General features: G+C 42.6%; 1 protein-coding gene across 1 annotated transcript in view; it reads left to right on the top strand.

Annotated features, from left to right (window-relative positions):
* iglon5 (IgLON family member 5) overlaps positions 1-17,800 on the top strand; it is a 93,221-nt gene that overhangs the window by 58,334 nt on the left and 17,087 nt on the right. The window contains exon 2 of the mRNA XM_028425482.1: positions 16,289-16,367. Coding sequence (XP_028281283.1) covers positions 16,289-16,367 — 79 coding nt within the window. The remainder of the gene's footprint in view (positions 1-16,288; positions 16,368-17,800) is intronic.

Here is a 17,800-nt window from a genome sequence, read left to right as displayed (position 1 = left end):
TGTCGAGGGAAATGATGATGATGACGAGGCAGTTTGTTTGCAGAGGTGAGAGAGCGAGAGAGAGAGACAGCAGGGGGGAAAAAAGAAAGTGAGAAAGGGGAAAGTGGGTGAAAAGTGGAGAGGAAAGCTCTTTTTTGGTTGGAGAGGTGGAGGGGTGTTGCTTGGCCTTAAAATGTATAATGGGAGTACTCTCAAGGGCATCACAACTTGGACGCCCTTGAGTTAGCACAATTAACCTATATGCCCACCGGAACTATACATAGCTCTCTATGGAGGTTAACATAGAATAGTGTTGAGTAGTGCCTTTTGAGCATGTTAAATCTCCCAGAATACATAAATCATTCAGCATTACCTCAGGATGTGCTGACCATATAGGGACACCAACACAAGATACTGTGAGTACACAGAGTCTTCTCTCTGATGGCCATGTATTTACAATATTATCTTTATTTACAGGCTGGTGTTACAGCTGAAGGTTGGGCAGGGAAAATCAAACACGTTCACCTGGAGATTACACCTGAGCTCAGTGTAGCCGGCAGGTGTTTCACCAAGTCCGATATATAAATGAGAAAATAGGCTCCATTAAAAAGTAAAAATTGTGTGGAAGATGCGTTTTTTTTTTAATAATCTTTTTTAATCCTACTAAATTATGTAATGTAAACACATATTTAAATGATATTAAGCTGTGTTTAGCTGTGTTTCAAAGATAAATGCACATTCTTTGGATGTTATAATCCTGGTAAATAGCCATTATCACTTCTTATCAGTCCTATGCATAAAGCTTGTACGGCCATCATCCACCTGCCAGCTGTCTATTAAATGTCTTATCACCTGATTGTTATCGTCCCATTCCATAGCTGTTGAGTTAACATCCGATTTGGAGGCCGGCTGTAGAGGAGGATGGCTTCTAGTAGCTACTGAGTGCCACCTCCTGAATCACCTATGTCCAAAACTTCAAAATATAAGCTCAGGAAACATCAAGGAGTAAAGGAATCATAAGTGCCGGAAACCTCGAATACGGTGCTAACATTGTGAAAGCATCTATTTTAACCCATACTATGACATTTTCTGTAATTTACCTAAGCTCTGTTTGTTTGCAAATTTGTTTAGTGGCAATATTGCTAACCAAAAAGTCATTTATCAAGGTAGTTACAATTTTTAGAAGTTTTCCTTGAGTTATAGGCTACTTGTAGACCTTGGAAAATTTCCTGTTTATATTTAACCAGTGTGGAATCCATTTAAATCATGCCTGAACCATACCCAGTAGCCCCTGGAGGGACATGTCCTCCTGAACTGTCATTGCAAATCAACCATTCGGAGGTGGTGATTGCGATTGCTACAGTTGGACACTGTCCTCTTTCTATCGTCCTGTGGCACCTGCAACTATTTTTGTTGCCTAAAATATGCAAAACACTAAGAAAATGTGACCAGAAAGAACATGAAAATAAAAGTGTGGTCCTGTAAAATCCTGCATTTTGTGTGAGGCTTCCAAATATATGGTTGTGATGGGCTGCTGATAGGCCTTGAAAAAAAAAAACAAGAAAATGGGGCCTGGATGTCTGTGGAGGGTTTTTTTCAGGCATTTTGACGTTCGACTACACTGTGTTGTTTCAGTTGAATAATTTTTGGATGCCTAAGGCAAGATGAAGAGGTAAAAGTGCCTATTTTTATAATAAATAATATTTTTTTTGGAGAGATTCCCTCGCCCTCCTGCTTTGTAAATCATCATCTGGGCAGATTTAAGACCTTTGGCAGAGACTGTGGTGCTGCTTCTCACCTCCCTGTTTCAAGGTACAGGGCATGCTGCAGAAGTAATTATAGCACTCAATCTACAACTGTGTGATAGGGCCACTCAGTGTGCATCGATACAATGAAACACCTATGTTTGTGAATGAAGTCTTCTTATTAGTGTCAGGTCAGTGTTATAATAGGAAAAACAAGCGAGTCCAGTAATTCCAGTAACAGGATTTTTATTACTATTCTTATTCATACTTCTGTTAGTGATGCCTTCACCCACTCCTTAATGTGTTTTTAGAGTAGAATAAATTAAGCATGGAGCCCTGCAACGTGTGTGGGTTAAATATACATATATAAAGGTAGATGAGGTGTGGTGCGGTGGTTTAAAAGGTTGGGACAGAAACACAACTTAGGGATGTTTTCCTTTGCCCGAAGGCTCCCTCGCAGGGAAAAAGGTTTCAAGTTTTCTCGCAAAGGAACAAGGCTTTGCAATTAACTAGAGTGCTACCATGAAGGAAAAAAAATGGATGATGAGAGATTGGTTAGCGGAAATAAAGAGCAAAATGCTGTGTAAGAGAATGCATGTGTTCGTCCATATTTCCATGCACAAGAGGAAGGATTCACTAATGTGTTATCTACTTTTTTTTAAAGGAGCTGATGGCAGACGGTCTATTGCTGCTTCACTCCTTTTTCCTTCCCTTTCCCTCTTTGTTAAGCCAGAGCCCTGCTGCAAGGGGCTGCCTGCTGCACCATCTGTGGCTCTGAAGTGCCCAAAATTCATTAGTGTAGCAAGGCAAAGGAGAAGGGGAAAAAAACCACACCAGGAGAGTGACAGAGAGAGGAAGAGGAAAAAGACAGAGAGGGGACCAAGAGGGCAGGGCCAGACAGGGCAGCGGGAACGGACGTTTGAGGTTGTTTTTTTTTTTTAACAAAAAATAACAAAAATTAATTTTCACAAGAATGTAGAGGAGCGGTAGAAAAAGGGAAGAGCTGGAGGTAAGGAGAGGGTGAAAATGGAGTCAAGTAGGTGCACAGAGAGAAAGGAGAGATGATGCAGAGCAAAAGAGAAAAAAAACGGGAGGAATGGAGTGAAGCAAAAGGAGAAATGAGGCAGAGAGGAAATGACAACAGAGAGAGGGAAAGAGAGGCTGGAGGAGAGGAAGGGAGTTAAAAGAAACAGGGAGGAGGAGGACTAACAGGGGGTCTCAGAAAGATGTTCTTTGTGCCTGTCAGAGACTGACTAAAGATCAGGATTTGTGTGACACATCTGTACTAAATCTCTAACAACGTTCTGCCCGTCTCTGTCTTTATCTGTGAAGCAGTGTCTCTCACTCACGTCCCTCCTTTTTTCTTTTTAAATTATAGGTCTCTCTCTCTCTCTCTCTCTCTCTCTCTTTTCTGTTTAGAGTGACGTCACAGCTTTCCTGCTGTGTTTGACATAATCTGCACTGATAGATGACAGAAAGCATAGAAGACCAGATTAAATATGTTAAAGGTTGTTATCCAGGCCCGTCCTGTTCCGTCATACAGCCTGTAGATTATTTGTGGCCCCACAGATTTGTATTATCTTTGCCCTCTTTTCTGCACTTCATTGCTTTTCACTATCGGACTACCTCAGCAGTCCCGAGCACCGCCTTGTCCTTCCTCCTTCTCCTCCTCCCCCTCTATCCCTCTCTCACTGTCACCTCCTCACCTCCCACCTTCCCCCAATCCAACCAGCTCTAACACCATCATCTATCTGCAGCACTGACTCATGATTCCCACGAGGGCCGAGAGGTGACGGGGATCATGGAGCTTTGTGGAACTTGTATGCTCAGATAAGCGGCTGAATTAGACATAGGAGAAAATCAGCTGTGGCGTTGCAGGGGGAGAGGAGATGAGGGTGGAGGTGAGAAGATAAAAGAGAAGGAGGCAGGGGGGAGGAGGAGTGTGAGGAAGAGAGAGAAAAAGAGACGACAGGTCGGGGATGGATGGGGGAAGAGGATCAGCAATAGTATTTGAGGTGGTGTTAGGAGCTCAAGAGGAGAATATATGGGAGTAGTTAGACCTGTTAAGCTTTACCATGATGATTCGTTCAATATTTCAGGTCAGTGTGGGTCTCTAATCTCTGATGTGAATCATGCATTGGCGACCACCAGGTCTGCTGGCTGAGATGTTGCAGATAAACAGGAGCAGGCTAATTAGGCTGATATTTAAAGCAAACCTTTACTGTGATGTCACCAGTAGGTTTCTAAAAAATTGGTGTTGATGTCTATAAGGGGCTGTCCCCACCTTGGCAGCACCTGAGTCCACCCAATTCAAATAAGTGGTGGCGTGAGCAAGTGAGAGTTGAGCTCAGGTGAGTGCGTATGGACAGCATGGGATAGAGATATATTTTCATTTTGTAGAGTAGATTGCTGGAAATATGGAAACATGAGGACCATTATGGTGGTTATATAACTGAGTAATTCTAAAAATATGGCATTAATGCTATTCAGAAATATAGTAAATCTGAATTAAAGTCTGCTCACTGACCCGCAAAAAGGTCAGACTCTGTAGTTTTTGTAGATAGTTGAACCATCTCACTCTGGGAATGGGGGCCGACACACTTTATGAGTCAGCCTCAAGTGGTCATTTTAGGAACTGCCCTGGTGGTTGCTGTTCCTTCCCTAGCAGGCATGGCAGCATCATTCACTCCAGTGTGCTATATCTATTTTAGAGCTTTTATTACTGTTAAAATAAAGAATGTACACAATGGATGTTAATAATATAACAAGCTTTGAAAATACAGCACATTATTAAAGATGAAACTAATGATTTCCAACCTCTTTTTTTGTCTTTGTACAAAAAGCAGTGTGTAGTCAGGGTCACATTTCAGATGTGCATGAATGATTTTTATCCCCCCTCTAAACATTGAATTTCAATAAATGTTATAAAGTCAAAGATTAGAGGAAAATCTGAAGGCAGTTTTGTGTAATAGAACTTTGTTTTGCTTTCTTTCCCCTCCCATTAATCATCTGATGGCTCCTCAGATTTATCTGCTGTCTCTGTATATAAAACTGTATATAAAGTAGCTCCATCTCTTGCAGCTACAGCTGTGAGATGCTTCACTCCGAACCACAGTCTGCCTCTCATACTATTTACATTGCTTCCACACACACACATATGCCTTGGGAGTAAGAGTTTAACATAAGCCAGTTGAGCCAATCGGGCGATGTAGCTGTAGTCCTTCGGCTCATTTGAATTCATGTAAATGTGACATTTCTGGCCATTATGAGTTCAGCATGCAATCTCTCCACATTGTACACAAACATACACAGTGTACCCTATAGCAAAACCGACAGACAAGGAGACAACAAAGCGTCAGGATTTATTTAGATTCTGACAGGATGCCCAGCTCACTGCACAAAAGATTTCTTGAGGCTATACAGAGTTGGTTAAAACATGCTGCCTCTCATAGACATGAGTAATATTTTCTGGAGCTGACATCTCACTCTCCTGCTCAAAACTGTCCAATTGAGGCGACACCATAAGAAATCACTAGCTTTAATAGCAGTAGATGGGCCAGATTGCAGTAAATTGGGTACACCAAAAGAAGACGAATTACTCCACCAGAAAATGTATCTCCTAGAACACACTGAACACGGCAGATTGATAAGTTACATAACAGCGATTTAAAAAAAAAAATCACAGGATAGGTTTTTCCTTTGACGATATTCACGGACTCTTCTCTACAATCTTCTCTTTGTTCGGAAAGTTTTTCGAATCAGCGTACAGGAGTCGGGCGCAATCATGTCTCACTGGAGGTTAAACCCACATCGCAGGGGTTTGATTTCAATCCTTCACTCCACACTCCTGTGCAAATGCGGCGAATAAACATCTGGCTAATGTTTTGTCGGGTCATTTGCAGATGAAGTCGGTGCCGTATGCAGTATGGAGCAAGTGAGGATAATGAGGCAGCTTGTAAAAAGGTTAGAATTTATAATATGTGTTAGCAGTCGCAGTCACTTGCTGAATAGTGATAATGCATGACATGTAAATGAAGTGTTGGTGTTTATGCAGATCAGGAGGACACATAAAGTTTCTGGTGTATATTTTTTTTTTTGGCAAAATATTTATTACAGCGGAGAATAATCTGCACAAAACACTATTTTTGACATTTGCAATACATCCTGGCAGCCGTGGCTGTTTTATTATTAATATTTCAATTTGTGTCTGAGGAAGATCGCTACGTCTTGACGCTCCCATTGTTCCTTGGTGCATTGTAGGCTGTAAATCGTATGACACTTGGAAAATAAATGATTCCCCAGGTTTCCTCACTGCCTTTATTAACAACTATCAACTGTCAAGGTGAAGGAGCAGGTGCAAATGCTTGGGTACAGTGGGTGCGTATGTGCGTGTATATGGGATATCTGCAGTCTTCACCTGCTTTTGTGCGCTTGTTGTAATATTGTTTTGCAGCTTGTTCTCACATGAGAGAGGAAAGCACAGATCATTTACACTGCTCCACATGAAGGAGCATTAATCCAATTCCAACAGCTCCAAGGAGACAGGCTGCTAATAACTTACAGTAACTTGTGAAATGTGTTTGTAACAGTGCAATTAAAGATAAATGCAAAAGGCTTTTTGGTGAGAAAATGCATAAGACGATGCACAAGAAACTGATGTGCAGACAAAAGAAAAGGCAAATGAGCCAATGGTGTTGTATTTAATTACACATTACTTCTGTCACAGCTTTAGTTATGCTTTTGATATTTCCTTGATAGCCTCCGGCTTTGGTAAAACGGCTTCATCAGGACCACGAGCCAGCGGATTCATAAGTGGCTTGGTCCACCAGGGTTGACATAAACGCAGAGCTTAGCTTTGCCCCAAGTAACTAGCTGCATGCTTGTTTCCTCCTCTAACAGACTATGACACATTAATTCACCTTTACCTCGCCTCTCGTCTCTCTCCGTTCTCAGTATATTTTTTTTTTCAGTGTGTCATACACAAGACCACTCTCAGTTTTGCTCAGCTGCACAGATTAAATGGGCTCTCTATCGATCTCTCTTTGCTAATGCACTGGCCTCCCTAAAGAAATACCAAACCATCACACAGGCTGGAGGGTGAAAAAAGGGGCAGACTCTGCTTCAAAGTCTAAAATATTTTTAACTCGGCCTCTTCGCTCGACAGGATGAAGAGGGCAACCAGGGAACGTGTGAGGAAGAGTATCATGCCGTCGAGGGAATGGGTAGGGGCTTTTTCTGCAACTGAGCAGTGGCTACACAATGCTGGTGCCAAAAGATACCCGGGATGTCATCCGGCTCCCATCTGGCATGAGACAAGGATGCAGGCAGGAAGAGAGGGGAGCTCCAAGAGTTATTAAAGGCAAATACAATCTTAGTGCAGTCAGAAAGAAAATGACGTCAACCAAGCTCCTCCAACTCTTCCAGACCAGGGTCTAAAATGTTTTGAATGTCTGCCACGTGCTCTAAAGCGCAGCTGCAGCCAGACACAACTGGCACGGAGGCTGTACGTGTGCGTGTGTGCGTATATGTGTGTGCGCGGGATTGAGCGGTGACGAGTCGCAGCAGCGGAGCAACAATGGCAAGAGCTGCTGTGATTCAGAATGCAAATGAACCCCATCCGCAGCTGTAAGGATGGCTGGGGGCACAGCCAGGCAGAATTCAACTGCACACAAACAGCCAGAAGTGTGCAAACACATGCACAACAGCGCACACTTCAACATCCACACAGATATTACAAACAAGCACGCAGCAAACAGATTTGCACAAGCTTGCAAATACACATTCACTTTCATTCTCGCACACACACACTGATGCTTACTTCATCTGTACTAGCCAGCATCTTAGTGCACTGCACCATGCCTCCCTCCTTCTCCCATTCCATCCCTCAGGAGCTCCCTCCTAAGCAGGTGTTAGCTGATTTCTGTTCCCTCAGGTAATTCTGTTTTGTTCTTCGCAGCAAGTACTGCTGCTGTGAATTATCCTGACAGCACCTTACTCTTGGGCTCTAGCCCTGCACCTCCCCTCCCCACACACACTCCTCAACCTCCTGGCTGGCCCAGGCTATTTTCCCTTTTTCTTTTCCCTTGCACCCTGCGCCTCCCATCCTCTCCTCCCAGCTTGGATATTTTTCTTTCATCCTTGCTTTTTTTTATTTTACCATCCTTGCAGGTGCAGGTAAGCAAAGACCTTTGGACAAACAGTCCAGCAGGTCCAAAACATTAGCCCACACATACAAACACAGATACATGCTGCAATACGTCCACACAAAACATTCACTCGGTAAACGCATGTGCACATGTGCTTAAGTGTAAGCAGGTGCACTTGAATCACCTCATTCCAGCAACGCACACTTTGCATTCATTGAGCTTCAAGTGTGTTGATGTGAACTCTTTGCTTTGCTGTAGCCAAATTGTTGTTCCCTCTTGTTTTGCTGTTTGCAAAAGACAGAGACAAAGAATGACTTATTTTAGATTGCTCATTACCGCGCCGGCTTCAGACAGCAGCTAATTGCCCTCCATTCAGTCATTACAATTAACCGGTCTTATTGCTCTGTTTGAGTATATTACATATTTTTCATATTTCCACAGAAATATGTCATTACCAGAATGAAAATGAATGTTGGTAAAAAAAATTAATAAGCTAAGTCAGTAGTGGTGCTGTAAAGGCTTATGCATGCAAAAAAGAATCTAAACAAAAGCTAAATGAAATCTTTTATTCAGCTCCACAATGACTTTGTTCAAAATTCCCTGAATGCATTTTTTTTTCTGCGCATTATCTTTGGTCTTTGATGGATTCTGCCTGATTTCAGCTCTTTCAGCGAAAGTCAGTGTCCAGATTAACAATAATTCTCAAGCTCTTGTCAAACGCTGTTTTTCTCATTAGTCCTACTTTTCAAGTGTGTCATAATTGACCATTGGCAGCTTGTATCGCCTGGTCATCCATTTCACACACACACACTGACTTTCCAATGCTTCGTTCCTTTTGACTCCACTTTACAGCCAATGGTCCTATCAAAAATAACTGCTCCCATGCTATTACACTTCTTTGTCTTCTGTCACTATCGGCCAGTAATTGCTGTTTTTATTGTAGCCTCTTAGAGGCTCAAGTGTAAACTATAGGGTAAGCCTCGCCACTGCTTGTTTGTTCAGTCTCACAGCATCCTATAAACAGAGCTCTTATAAACAGTAAAAGTATATCATACCATGGCACATACACTGTTTTATTACAAGCTTTTATTATTGTATTATTATTTTAGACTTTAGATTCAATCCTCCACATCAGTAATTTCATATAATTCATAGCATAGTGAAACGCAGCTTTTAAAAAATAAACATCGTGTGACTTTATGTGATTGGACTCATTAGAACCTGACAGAATTTCAGGAAATTCTAAAAACAAATGATATTCAGGTGACCACGTCCTCCAGCAGCTGCAGAAATCAACACTTGTCAGAAGCAAAGAAGAGAGACTCCTATCAGTGCTGGTTAAATGACAACAGTGACTATGTTTGTTTGCGCCATAGAGCCTCATTGTACAAATACTTATAAACCCTCTGAGTCACATAATTGCACTGAATAGTACACTTCTTTATAGTTCTTATTCTATGGGTCTTACAACAAAATCCAATGTGATGATTTAGAAAACTGTGCTTGTATAAGGGTTCTTTTCACAGAACTGCACATGCTGAGCAGGAGATCTGCAGCCAACTAACACTACCACATCATGGCAGTGAGCTCCTCCAAAGAAAAAAAACAAAAAAAAACACTACAGGAGCCTGGTGTAGGAGCTGTAGTCAGTCTTCAGCAGTTCCCCTGAACACACTCTCACTACGCCGAGACCCCCTCATAGCTAGAAGGCTTGAGTCTGCCGTGGGCCTGTGGAGTTTTCTCCAGGTACTCCATCTTCCCCCTTGACCTTGTAGGGGACAAAGCACTTTACGTTTACACAGGACAAAGTGAGTTAAGAAAATGGATGGTTGGATTTTCGGGCCAGTGTGTACATGTCTGATAATAACTTTTGTTATCATAGTGAAGACATATTGTGTTGTTTGGGGCAGGACTCATCACCCAAACTTTTAGTGAGTGATGGGCAATTACTGGCCTCTAAAATGTGTTCAGTATTGTGAAATTCTGTTTTAACCCTTATCATGATCTGTGATTTTAATGTCCTAACCCTAACCATGAATGAATATGAAAGTAAATTGTAGAGCCAGACTCTGCCCCTCCACCTCCTTCTGTATACTTTTATTAACCTTTACATGCATGTGTGTCTGCCTCATGGCCAGATGTGTGTGTCTATGGCCATCTGTTGAAAACGTGACCATATGTTGTTTCTGGTATTGATGAATGTCATCATTAACTTGGTGGTTATTAAGCTGTTTTAACAGTGGTGGTTAATCAGAAAACAGGAAACCAACAGAAGCCGACTTTGACTACTGTATAACACACATGTAATGTCACTCAGCTGGTTTTAGAACTGGTGCGTGTGCTATATAGGTGTTATATTCCTTTGGTTGCTTATAAAGTGTGTTATTGTCGGCGGGTGTTAGATGCTGAGCTCTGAGGGGTGAATCAGTATTTTAAGTTTCTCTTTTAGAGCACTGACAGCACATGCCCACAAATCTGTCAAATTACCAGTGCACAGGGTGTATTTAGGGTAGTCTACAGGGCCTTGTGTAAGGCAGACGGGCGTGTGTGTGTGTGTGTGTGTGTGTGTGTGTACTCGCTGTGGAAGGAAGTAACAGTTTAACTACTTTATTGATTTCAAGAGTGCTAAGGGGTTTAGGCGTCAGTCCAAGGAAAATAGGGGGTAAAAGAAAGCGGACTGGGGCTCGTCCCTGGTTTTAGCACGCTAGGCTTTTCTCCCCAGCCACACTTGATTCAATGGTAAAGATCTGTGGCTGCCCATTGAAGTTGTACAACTGCTGCATTGAGTACTGTATGGCTCCGTGCACTCTGCAGTGCTCTATTGATTGATGTGTGAAGAGGGATTAGTACGTGGGAGGGAGGGAAGGAGAGAGGGAGATGATGGGTGGGAGGGAGCGGCCGGAGGCAGAATTGTGGATGCAGCATGTGTACAATAAAAATCTGCAGATGTCACATCCTCCGTAAGGCCAACTTAGACACCCGAGGGTTGAGGACCATGTTTTTCATTGTTTCGACACGCTTGTAAGATCGAGCGGTGTTAGCTGTGTGATTGTCAGAATAGTATGAATTTCTGGGTTCTTACAACCAACTAGACATCAACAACCATGAATGACGAGCAGATAAACGTCTAGCCCATCCTGTTGTCACCTTAGAGCGAGCTCAACGGACCACTTAATGTCAAAAGAAGCTGCGGTCACGTAAACACTCGTTTTAGTCATTCCTCTGCATTCCTCCAACAGGAGAAAACATATTTGGTCTGAGAGGAACGGGGGAGAAAAAAATGACATTACCAGACAGATTCAAAACAATTCATTCACCGTGACTTCTCTGACATTTCTTAGATTTCCTGTCAAGTGGAATCCTGCCGACATCCATTTTGCTTCAACAGCAATTGTGAAAAGCAAGCTGCCTGAATATCCATCTTGTTGTGCAGCTTGAGCAAGGCATCCAGGTGGTTTTCTAGCTGCTTGCCCATCACTCTCTCCCTGCTCTCCTGTTGCTCTGTCCCTGACAGGTGGTTACTGAGGGGTGGAAGCAGCCAGGAAGGGAGTCTGGGATTTCATTGATAGGGAGTGGAGGAAGAGGAGGAGGCTGCAGGAGCACTGGAGAATGAGGATGAGGGCTGGAAGAGGGGGTTTTTCAGGGAGGTGGATATGGGCCGTCCAGAGTTAATGGGATCAGACGAGAAAGAGAAAGGGATATCTGTGCCGGTTAATGTTTAATCCCCCCCATCCCCAACCCCTTGTCTCCTGCCTCCGGCTCCCGGCATCTGATAATCCTTGGGCTGCCTCTCTTCATCATCAAGGTGTCGAAGAGAAGTGCCTCTGTAAATATTTAATTGGCTGCAGCATGCCGGTGTTAATTATGCGGGTGTGTCTTTGCTTTGCTTTGCTCTCTGCCCTCACACTTTTTCTTTCCGCTTCTCATTGATGCCTCCCTATTGCTTCTCATATTGCTACTACTAACACCAATCCTGCTATTATCTCTTAATGCAACAGCCACGTCTGCTGCTGTTGCCGTTACTACAGCCTGTAATTTCATATTCTATTTCAGATTTTCTTCATTCTCAGTGATTGTCCTTTGCAGGACCTCACCTAACTTTTGGTTATCTATCCTCACCTTTCCCGTCACCTTTTGCTATGCCTCTCTCTCCGCTTTCTTCTTTTCAATTTTAAAACCGCAGCAGCCCCCGCTAAAAACGGATTATTGTTATGGGTTTCATTTTAGCCTCCGCCGTTATCCATCTTGATGCCAATCATGCTTTCAGAAGAAGCTTTCCCTCCTCTCTCTGTGTTTATTTGATCGTCAAGGGCAATGTGAAATAGATGAACAGTACAAAGACAGCCTTTCAAGGACTTGCAGGCTAAAGTTGTACAGCTCAATAGAGCTCTACTCATAAGTGTCTGCCAGTAGCAAGTGCAATTACAAACAGGCGCATGTAAAAGTCAAGAGAATACAAATCACATAATAGATGTCTCGTGGGTACTGAGCAAGCAGCCTTACAACGCTTTTACAAACAAAAGACACAATGCAGGAGAGCAGAGACACTGAGACAAATCACCGGACCACAAGTGGAGGGAATTATGTCAGCGTCTACGTACGGGCCAACAACAGATAAAGTGTTATTCACAAATTATCAAAACAGGATTTTTTTTGTAGGGTAGGCTAAGTATTAAGAAAATTGAGCAGTGGAAAAACTATAGTATGAAGTAATGGTCTGCTGCAGCTCGTTGTTTTCCTGTGTCAGATATCAAACCTGTAGATCTGAAGATGTGGACAAAGGCTTTTTTGGACCACACACAACAAAGTGTGTGTATGTTGCATACAGGTGTGTGTGAGTGTGTGTGTGTGTGCAAAGCAGGTCATCTCAAGGACAAGAGATACCTGTGGCCAGACCAGACTACATCTGCTGTAGACAGGAGGGAAATTCAATATGCCAAGGGCCGCTGCAGTGCTCAGGGTCCAGCTCTGTTCTGCATGGTTATTTATCATTAACACTCAGCTCTGTTGTTGTGTTGTATAAGCTTACCATTTTTCTCCCTTCTATTTCTGTGCAAAGGACAAAAAGCTGTGTTTAGCTGATATTTTAAGCTGTTTGTAATTGTGGCCATTTCTGAAGTGTCAGTGGGCAAGACTCCTGAGTCATTCTGGTGGGTGCGGTCCATCGGCCCAGAGGGGAGCAGGGTAAAAAGGAAGAATTAGGAGATTTAGATCAATAAAGCTAAAAGTAACCCAGAAATTGAAAGTGACGTCTGAAGATTCTGTGTTGTCCATGCAGCAGTAGAACCTTGGATGTGCTCTGGCATCACTGTTGTTATTTGATTATGTCTGTTTTGTATGGCTGGCAGTATTTAAATAATTGCATCAAAGGTGTGAATACAGTGGAGACACATGCTGTCACTCATCCAGATGATGTTTACATTTTGTTTTACATCCTCCCACTCGATGCTGCAGACGCACACTTTATATTTCTTCACCCACAGAGGCAATAAACATTTATTTTCCGTGAATAAACAATATAATACACAATTCGAGATTATTTCACTGGCTTGACCAATTTTTACAGCAGCACTTTAGTACTACAACAACCCATTTAGCATGGGAAATAGAGACAATAGTAGCAGATTAGGAAATGCATTACAATAGCCCGAAAATGTGGTCATTTTTAAAAGATAATCAAAAAATGTTCATCAAAAGTGTAACCCAAAGCAGCTTTGTATAGATGTGACCTTGTGATTATCATTACAATGGGCGCCCTGTCAAAGCCTTGTAAAAGGCAGATTTAACCAATACAAAGCTAACTTCTAGTAAAGAAGATGTCATTCAGAACTTCAAACACAAGGTTTCACTTGGTTGTTATCAGGTTTTATGATCATGCATCATTACCATATATGTGAATATATCTGCCAATATCAATGTATTGTACCCACAGGCAAAATTGTCCATATGTTGCTAGAGGGAGTTGTGACCCAGGACATGGAGGAGGATGGCACTTTGTCGGTATCAAATGATACTGATTCTATTCTTTTCTATTCTATGATAACACAACTGATAATGGCCATTTAATCTGATTAGGAGTCAGGTGATAATGCACCTACTGAACCTTGTACGCAGAAGAGGCCTGGTTTGTATACATATTAGGGCGGTAACAGCTGATCATGTTGCCTTAAGATCAAAATGTGCTGTCATAACTGCAGAGAGGGTAGATGCTGCTCTGAACATGTGTGTCTAGACATATATTTTCCACTGGGAATCTTTGCTGTGTTCGTTGTCACTACAGACTCTTTCATCTCCACCGGTTCGGTTCATCGATGGGTATGTTGACTTCTGTGTGCATATCTGTGATTCGCCCTGTCATTCGGTGCAGGAGAAGAAGTGTGGGTTGAATGTGTTGACCTGGTTATCGTGTTGTGCAGCGCCTGAGAGTGGAAGCAGGGTGATGCAGGTTTTAGAATGCAAGGTGCCAATCGAGCTGTGAAAATGGGAATTGAGTAGGGAAATGGGAATAGCTCCCCGCTGGTTTGTAACCTTCGCAATGTTGTTTGGAGCATTCGGCGTATGCATGCATCATTCATTCAATCAAAAGGAGTGCATGTGGGTGTTGCATGTGTGTCCCAGTGGTTACATTATATGATAGAGAGCGCCTTTTCTCTATGTGTGTGTGTCAGTAATTGCATATGTGGTGTAGTGTATTTATGACAGCACGTCTCAACCGTCTCCAAGCCCCCAGCCCTGGAACTGAATTGAATTAACCTAAATAAAGTCTAGTGTGTATAGAGTATAGAGCACTTGAAAGGAAACAGCTGAGGGCTTGAGCTGAGGACTGTCTGAGCAGAGCAATGCTATGCAACATTACTCCATAGTAAAAATCCACAGATAAATGACAGCATGCAACACTTTTTGAACATCGGACACAATGGCTAATGTGATATGCCCCTCCCCCCCAAAGGCTTTGACTGAGAGAAAAAGAGAGACAGAGGCAGTTCTCGGATCCTTGGCCGGCCTAGATAGCACAGCAGCGACAGCAGCAGCACCCATTAATGCGATTACAGCTTTTAGTGGGAGATTTTCAAGGCCACTTTTCTTTTGAGGCATCATTAGTTTGTCCTCTTTTCTTGCTCCCTGTTGGATGTCTGCAAACAAACATTCACGCCTGAGAGCAACAAACGCCTAGTCGCACGTTACATGAGCAACATATGCACAATCAATACATGAGTATAGCCTATACATTCACACAAGCCAAATTGGACTTGTATTTATAAAAAAAAAAAAACAGGCTGGATTCGTCTCTATTGAAGAGATGGTAAATTACTATTTTGTATAGTTGACAGCACTGTGCTATGCAGTTTGAAAACCTTTTGATTAGCAATCCATGATGTTCATTATAATTTGGAAGCCTCTCTCATTATTCTTTATAATCAAACCACGATTCCACAAAGACCCCTCTTTAATTTGAAACCCTCACTTCCATTTAGTGGTGCATTGCAGTCATTTGTGGGTCTAATCTCTGTGCAGGTTCTCTGCTTAACATGTCTTTGAGTCAGTGGGGCTATTTAACAAACCTTGAGGTGCTTCTTAGCACCTGACTGCGGCAGCTTCGTTTCATAAAAGTCACCGTTTATTAAACCTCAAGGCTAGGCAGCAGCAAAAGCCTATTGAGATATTGAGGTCATTTTTGCAGGCAGAGGGAAGAAAAGATTGTCAAAGATGGAGGGAGGACACAAGGTGAGGTATCGGGTGTCATGCTGTGTTTTGGCAGAGATTAGATGGACAGAACCAGGTGTCTTACTGTGGAGTAGTCCGCCTCAGTAGGCAATATCGCAACCAGCATATGAGGTCTTTGGTTATCTTTGTTTGCAGTCCAAGCAAGTTCACAAAAATGACTTCAAACTGTTTATATATATTCATATTTACCTGAGTGTGTCAGACACTCACAGATGCCAAGAGTTTGTATTTCCTCTTTAGCTAATGGCTCTCAGGATGTGCATCTGTAATGTATGTTTGTGCTTTTGTAAGCATGTGCCTCTGATGGGTATGTGTGTGTGTGTATTGGTAGGCAGGATGAGCATCCCTTCTGTTACCATTGCTGTCCCTTCATTTCACGCTCCGACAGCTCCGCGTGAATCCTCTTCCCTTGGCTCATTATCAGTGCTGTTCAATGAACACGCATCCCACCAGAATGCAGGGTAAAACCAAATCATTATTCAAGTATGGGGGTCAGTGCAGACATTGTGACTCTTTTGTTTAGTATATTTTTTTTCCTTCAGAAATACAGAATGCAGGACACATCCCTGGCAATGAAATGATTCTGGGTTTTTTTTTTCCACAGCACCTGACCTGAGATTGATGAATACCAAGCAGAGCGTCTGGTGTCATTATTGGATGCTCATTGCACTCTTCTCTCATTTTTCTTGGCAGGTTCCAGTGTGCACAGAGCAGAATTCGGACTCCTGCCGGACAACATTACAGTGCTGGAAGGCGAAAGCGTCACTTTGAGGTAACTCTTGATCCTACACCTGCACCAACTGATTAAATGAAAAACATGTTTGCCCCCGCACCACCTGTCATGCCGGTTTAATTGCCAATTCTCCATCACATAACTTCAATTATGAGTCCCACCTTGTGCCATATTTTTCCAGTTCTGTCTATCCCGACTAATTGGATAATGATCTCTGTCAAGTGTTGCTGGAATCATTGTTTTTCTGAACGTCTTCTCACTTCACTGTAGTCAGCTCGGTTGGTGGACCATCCTCACCGTCTAACCACACCTGCCTAACTGTGAGTGATAAAGCACAAATCACAGCTTTTCCCCGGCTCCCAACCAAGCAGAAAAACAGCCAAGTTGCTTTTTTTTCCCCTTGCATGGATGTGACCTGGCTTGGCAGTACACTCAGCAGTGCAAAAAAAAAAAAATCCAAGTCAACACTACTTTCATCACATTTAAGCTTACACCTCTCCAACAAATTCTTCTATTTCCCTTGAAAAAGGAGTAGGCCTTCCATAGAAATCAAATCTATTACACTGAAGCCGAGTACAAATCTTTCAATAGTTGTTAGCATCGACAAGTCTCTGTCAAAATTGGAAATCAAAGAGCCAAGATGCTGATCTATATTGTCATTAAGATGTGTAGCCTGAAGCTGTTGATTCTGTGAAGCCAAATCAACCTTGTGGTAAAAATCTGGGCTCCTAATGGACAGTCTGGATTTACTAAAACCGTGTATTTCTAGTGTGAGTCGGAAGGCTTTCATGAAAGCTTCATCAGTCATGCGTATTTTTGGTATCAGATGTGTGTTCAGGTTTAGTCTGTGCCGGACAGCAAATAGATGTCAAACAAAAGACTAAAGAGCTTTATGAATAAACCCCATTTTAATGTAAAATCTTTTTTTTGTTATTTTTTGCCCAAGTGGCACATATACGTGTGTGAGACAGTGCTGTTGTGTTGCCTTTGATGCGGGTCATTAAGATGAGGCACATTTTGATGCTATTATGGTGCTCATTTCCTCTGGGCCTGCAGTCCTGGAGCAACATCATCAGCACAGAAGTGATTAATTTTAAAAATAGATTAATACAGCATTTGTACACAGATAATGAATTTTTATTGTGGGATTTCTTACAACATAAACCCACCAGCCACTAACAGACTGCTTATCTCAATCAGTACAATGCTCGTCCTTTTCCCTTCACCCCCTCACCTGGCAGCCGTGTTTGGCTCAGACGGCGACCTGAACATCAGCTCATGTAGCCTGTTTGTTGAAGACCTCCGAGCTTACCTAATGCTGTGATTGTTGTGTCACTGAGTTGGCAAGGGATCTAAGATCTACCTCGTTCAGGTCACATCAATTAAACATAAGGACTTCAGAACCAAGCCATCAAACTTGAGTTGAGGCTGGGTTAGGACATACAGTTGCCAGAACTGATGTCACACCTGGA

This window comes from Parambassis ranga, chromosome 16 (assembly GCF_900634625.1).
Source record: "Parambassis ranga chromosome 16, fParRan2.1, whole genome shotgun sequence".
NCBI lineage: Eukaryota > Metazoa > Chordata > Actinopteri > Ambassidae > Parambassis > Parambassis ranga.
The sequence above is the reverse complement of the archived record's forward strand: the minus strand, read 5'-3'. Positions and strand labels throughout refer to the sequence as shown.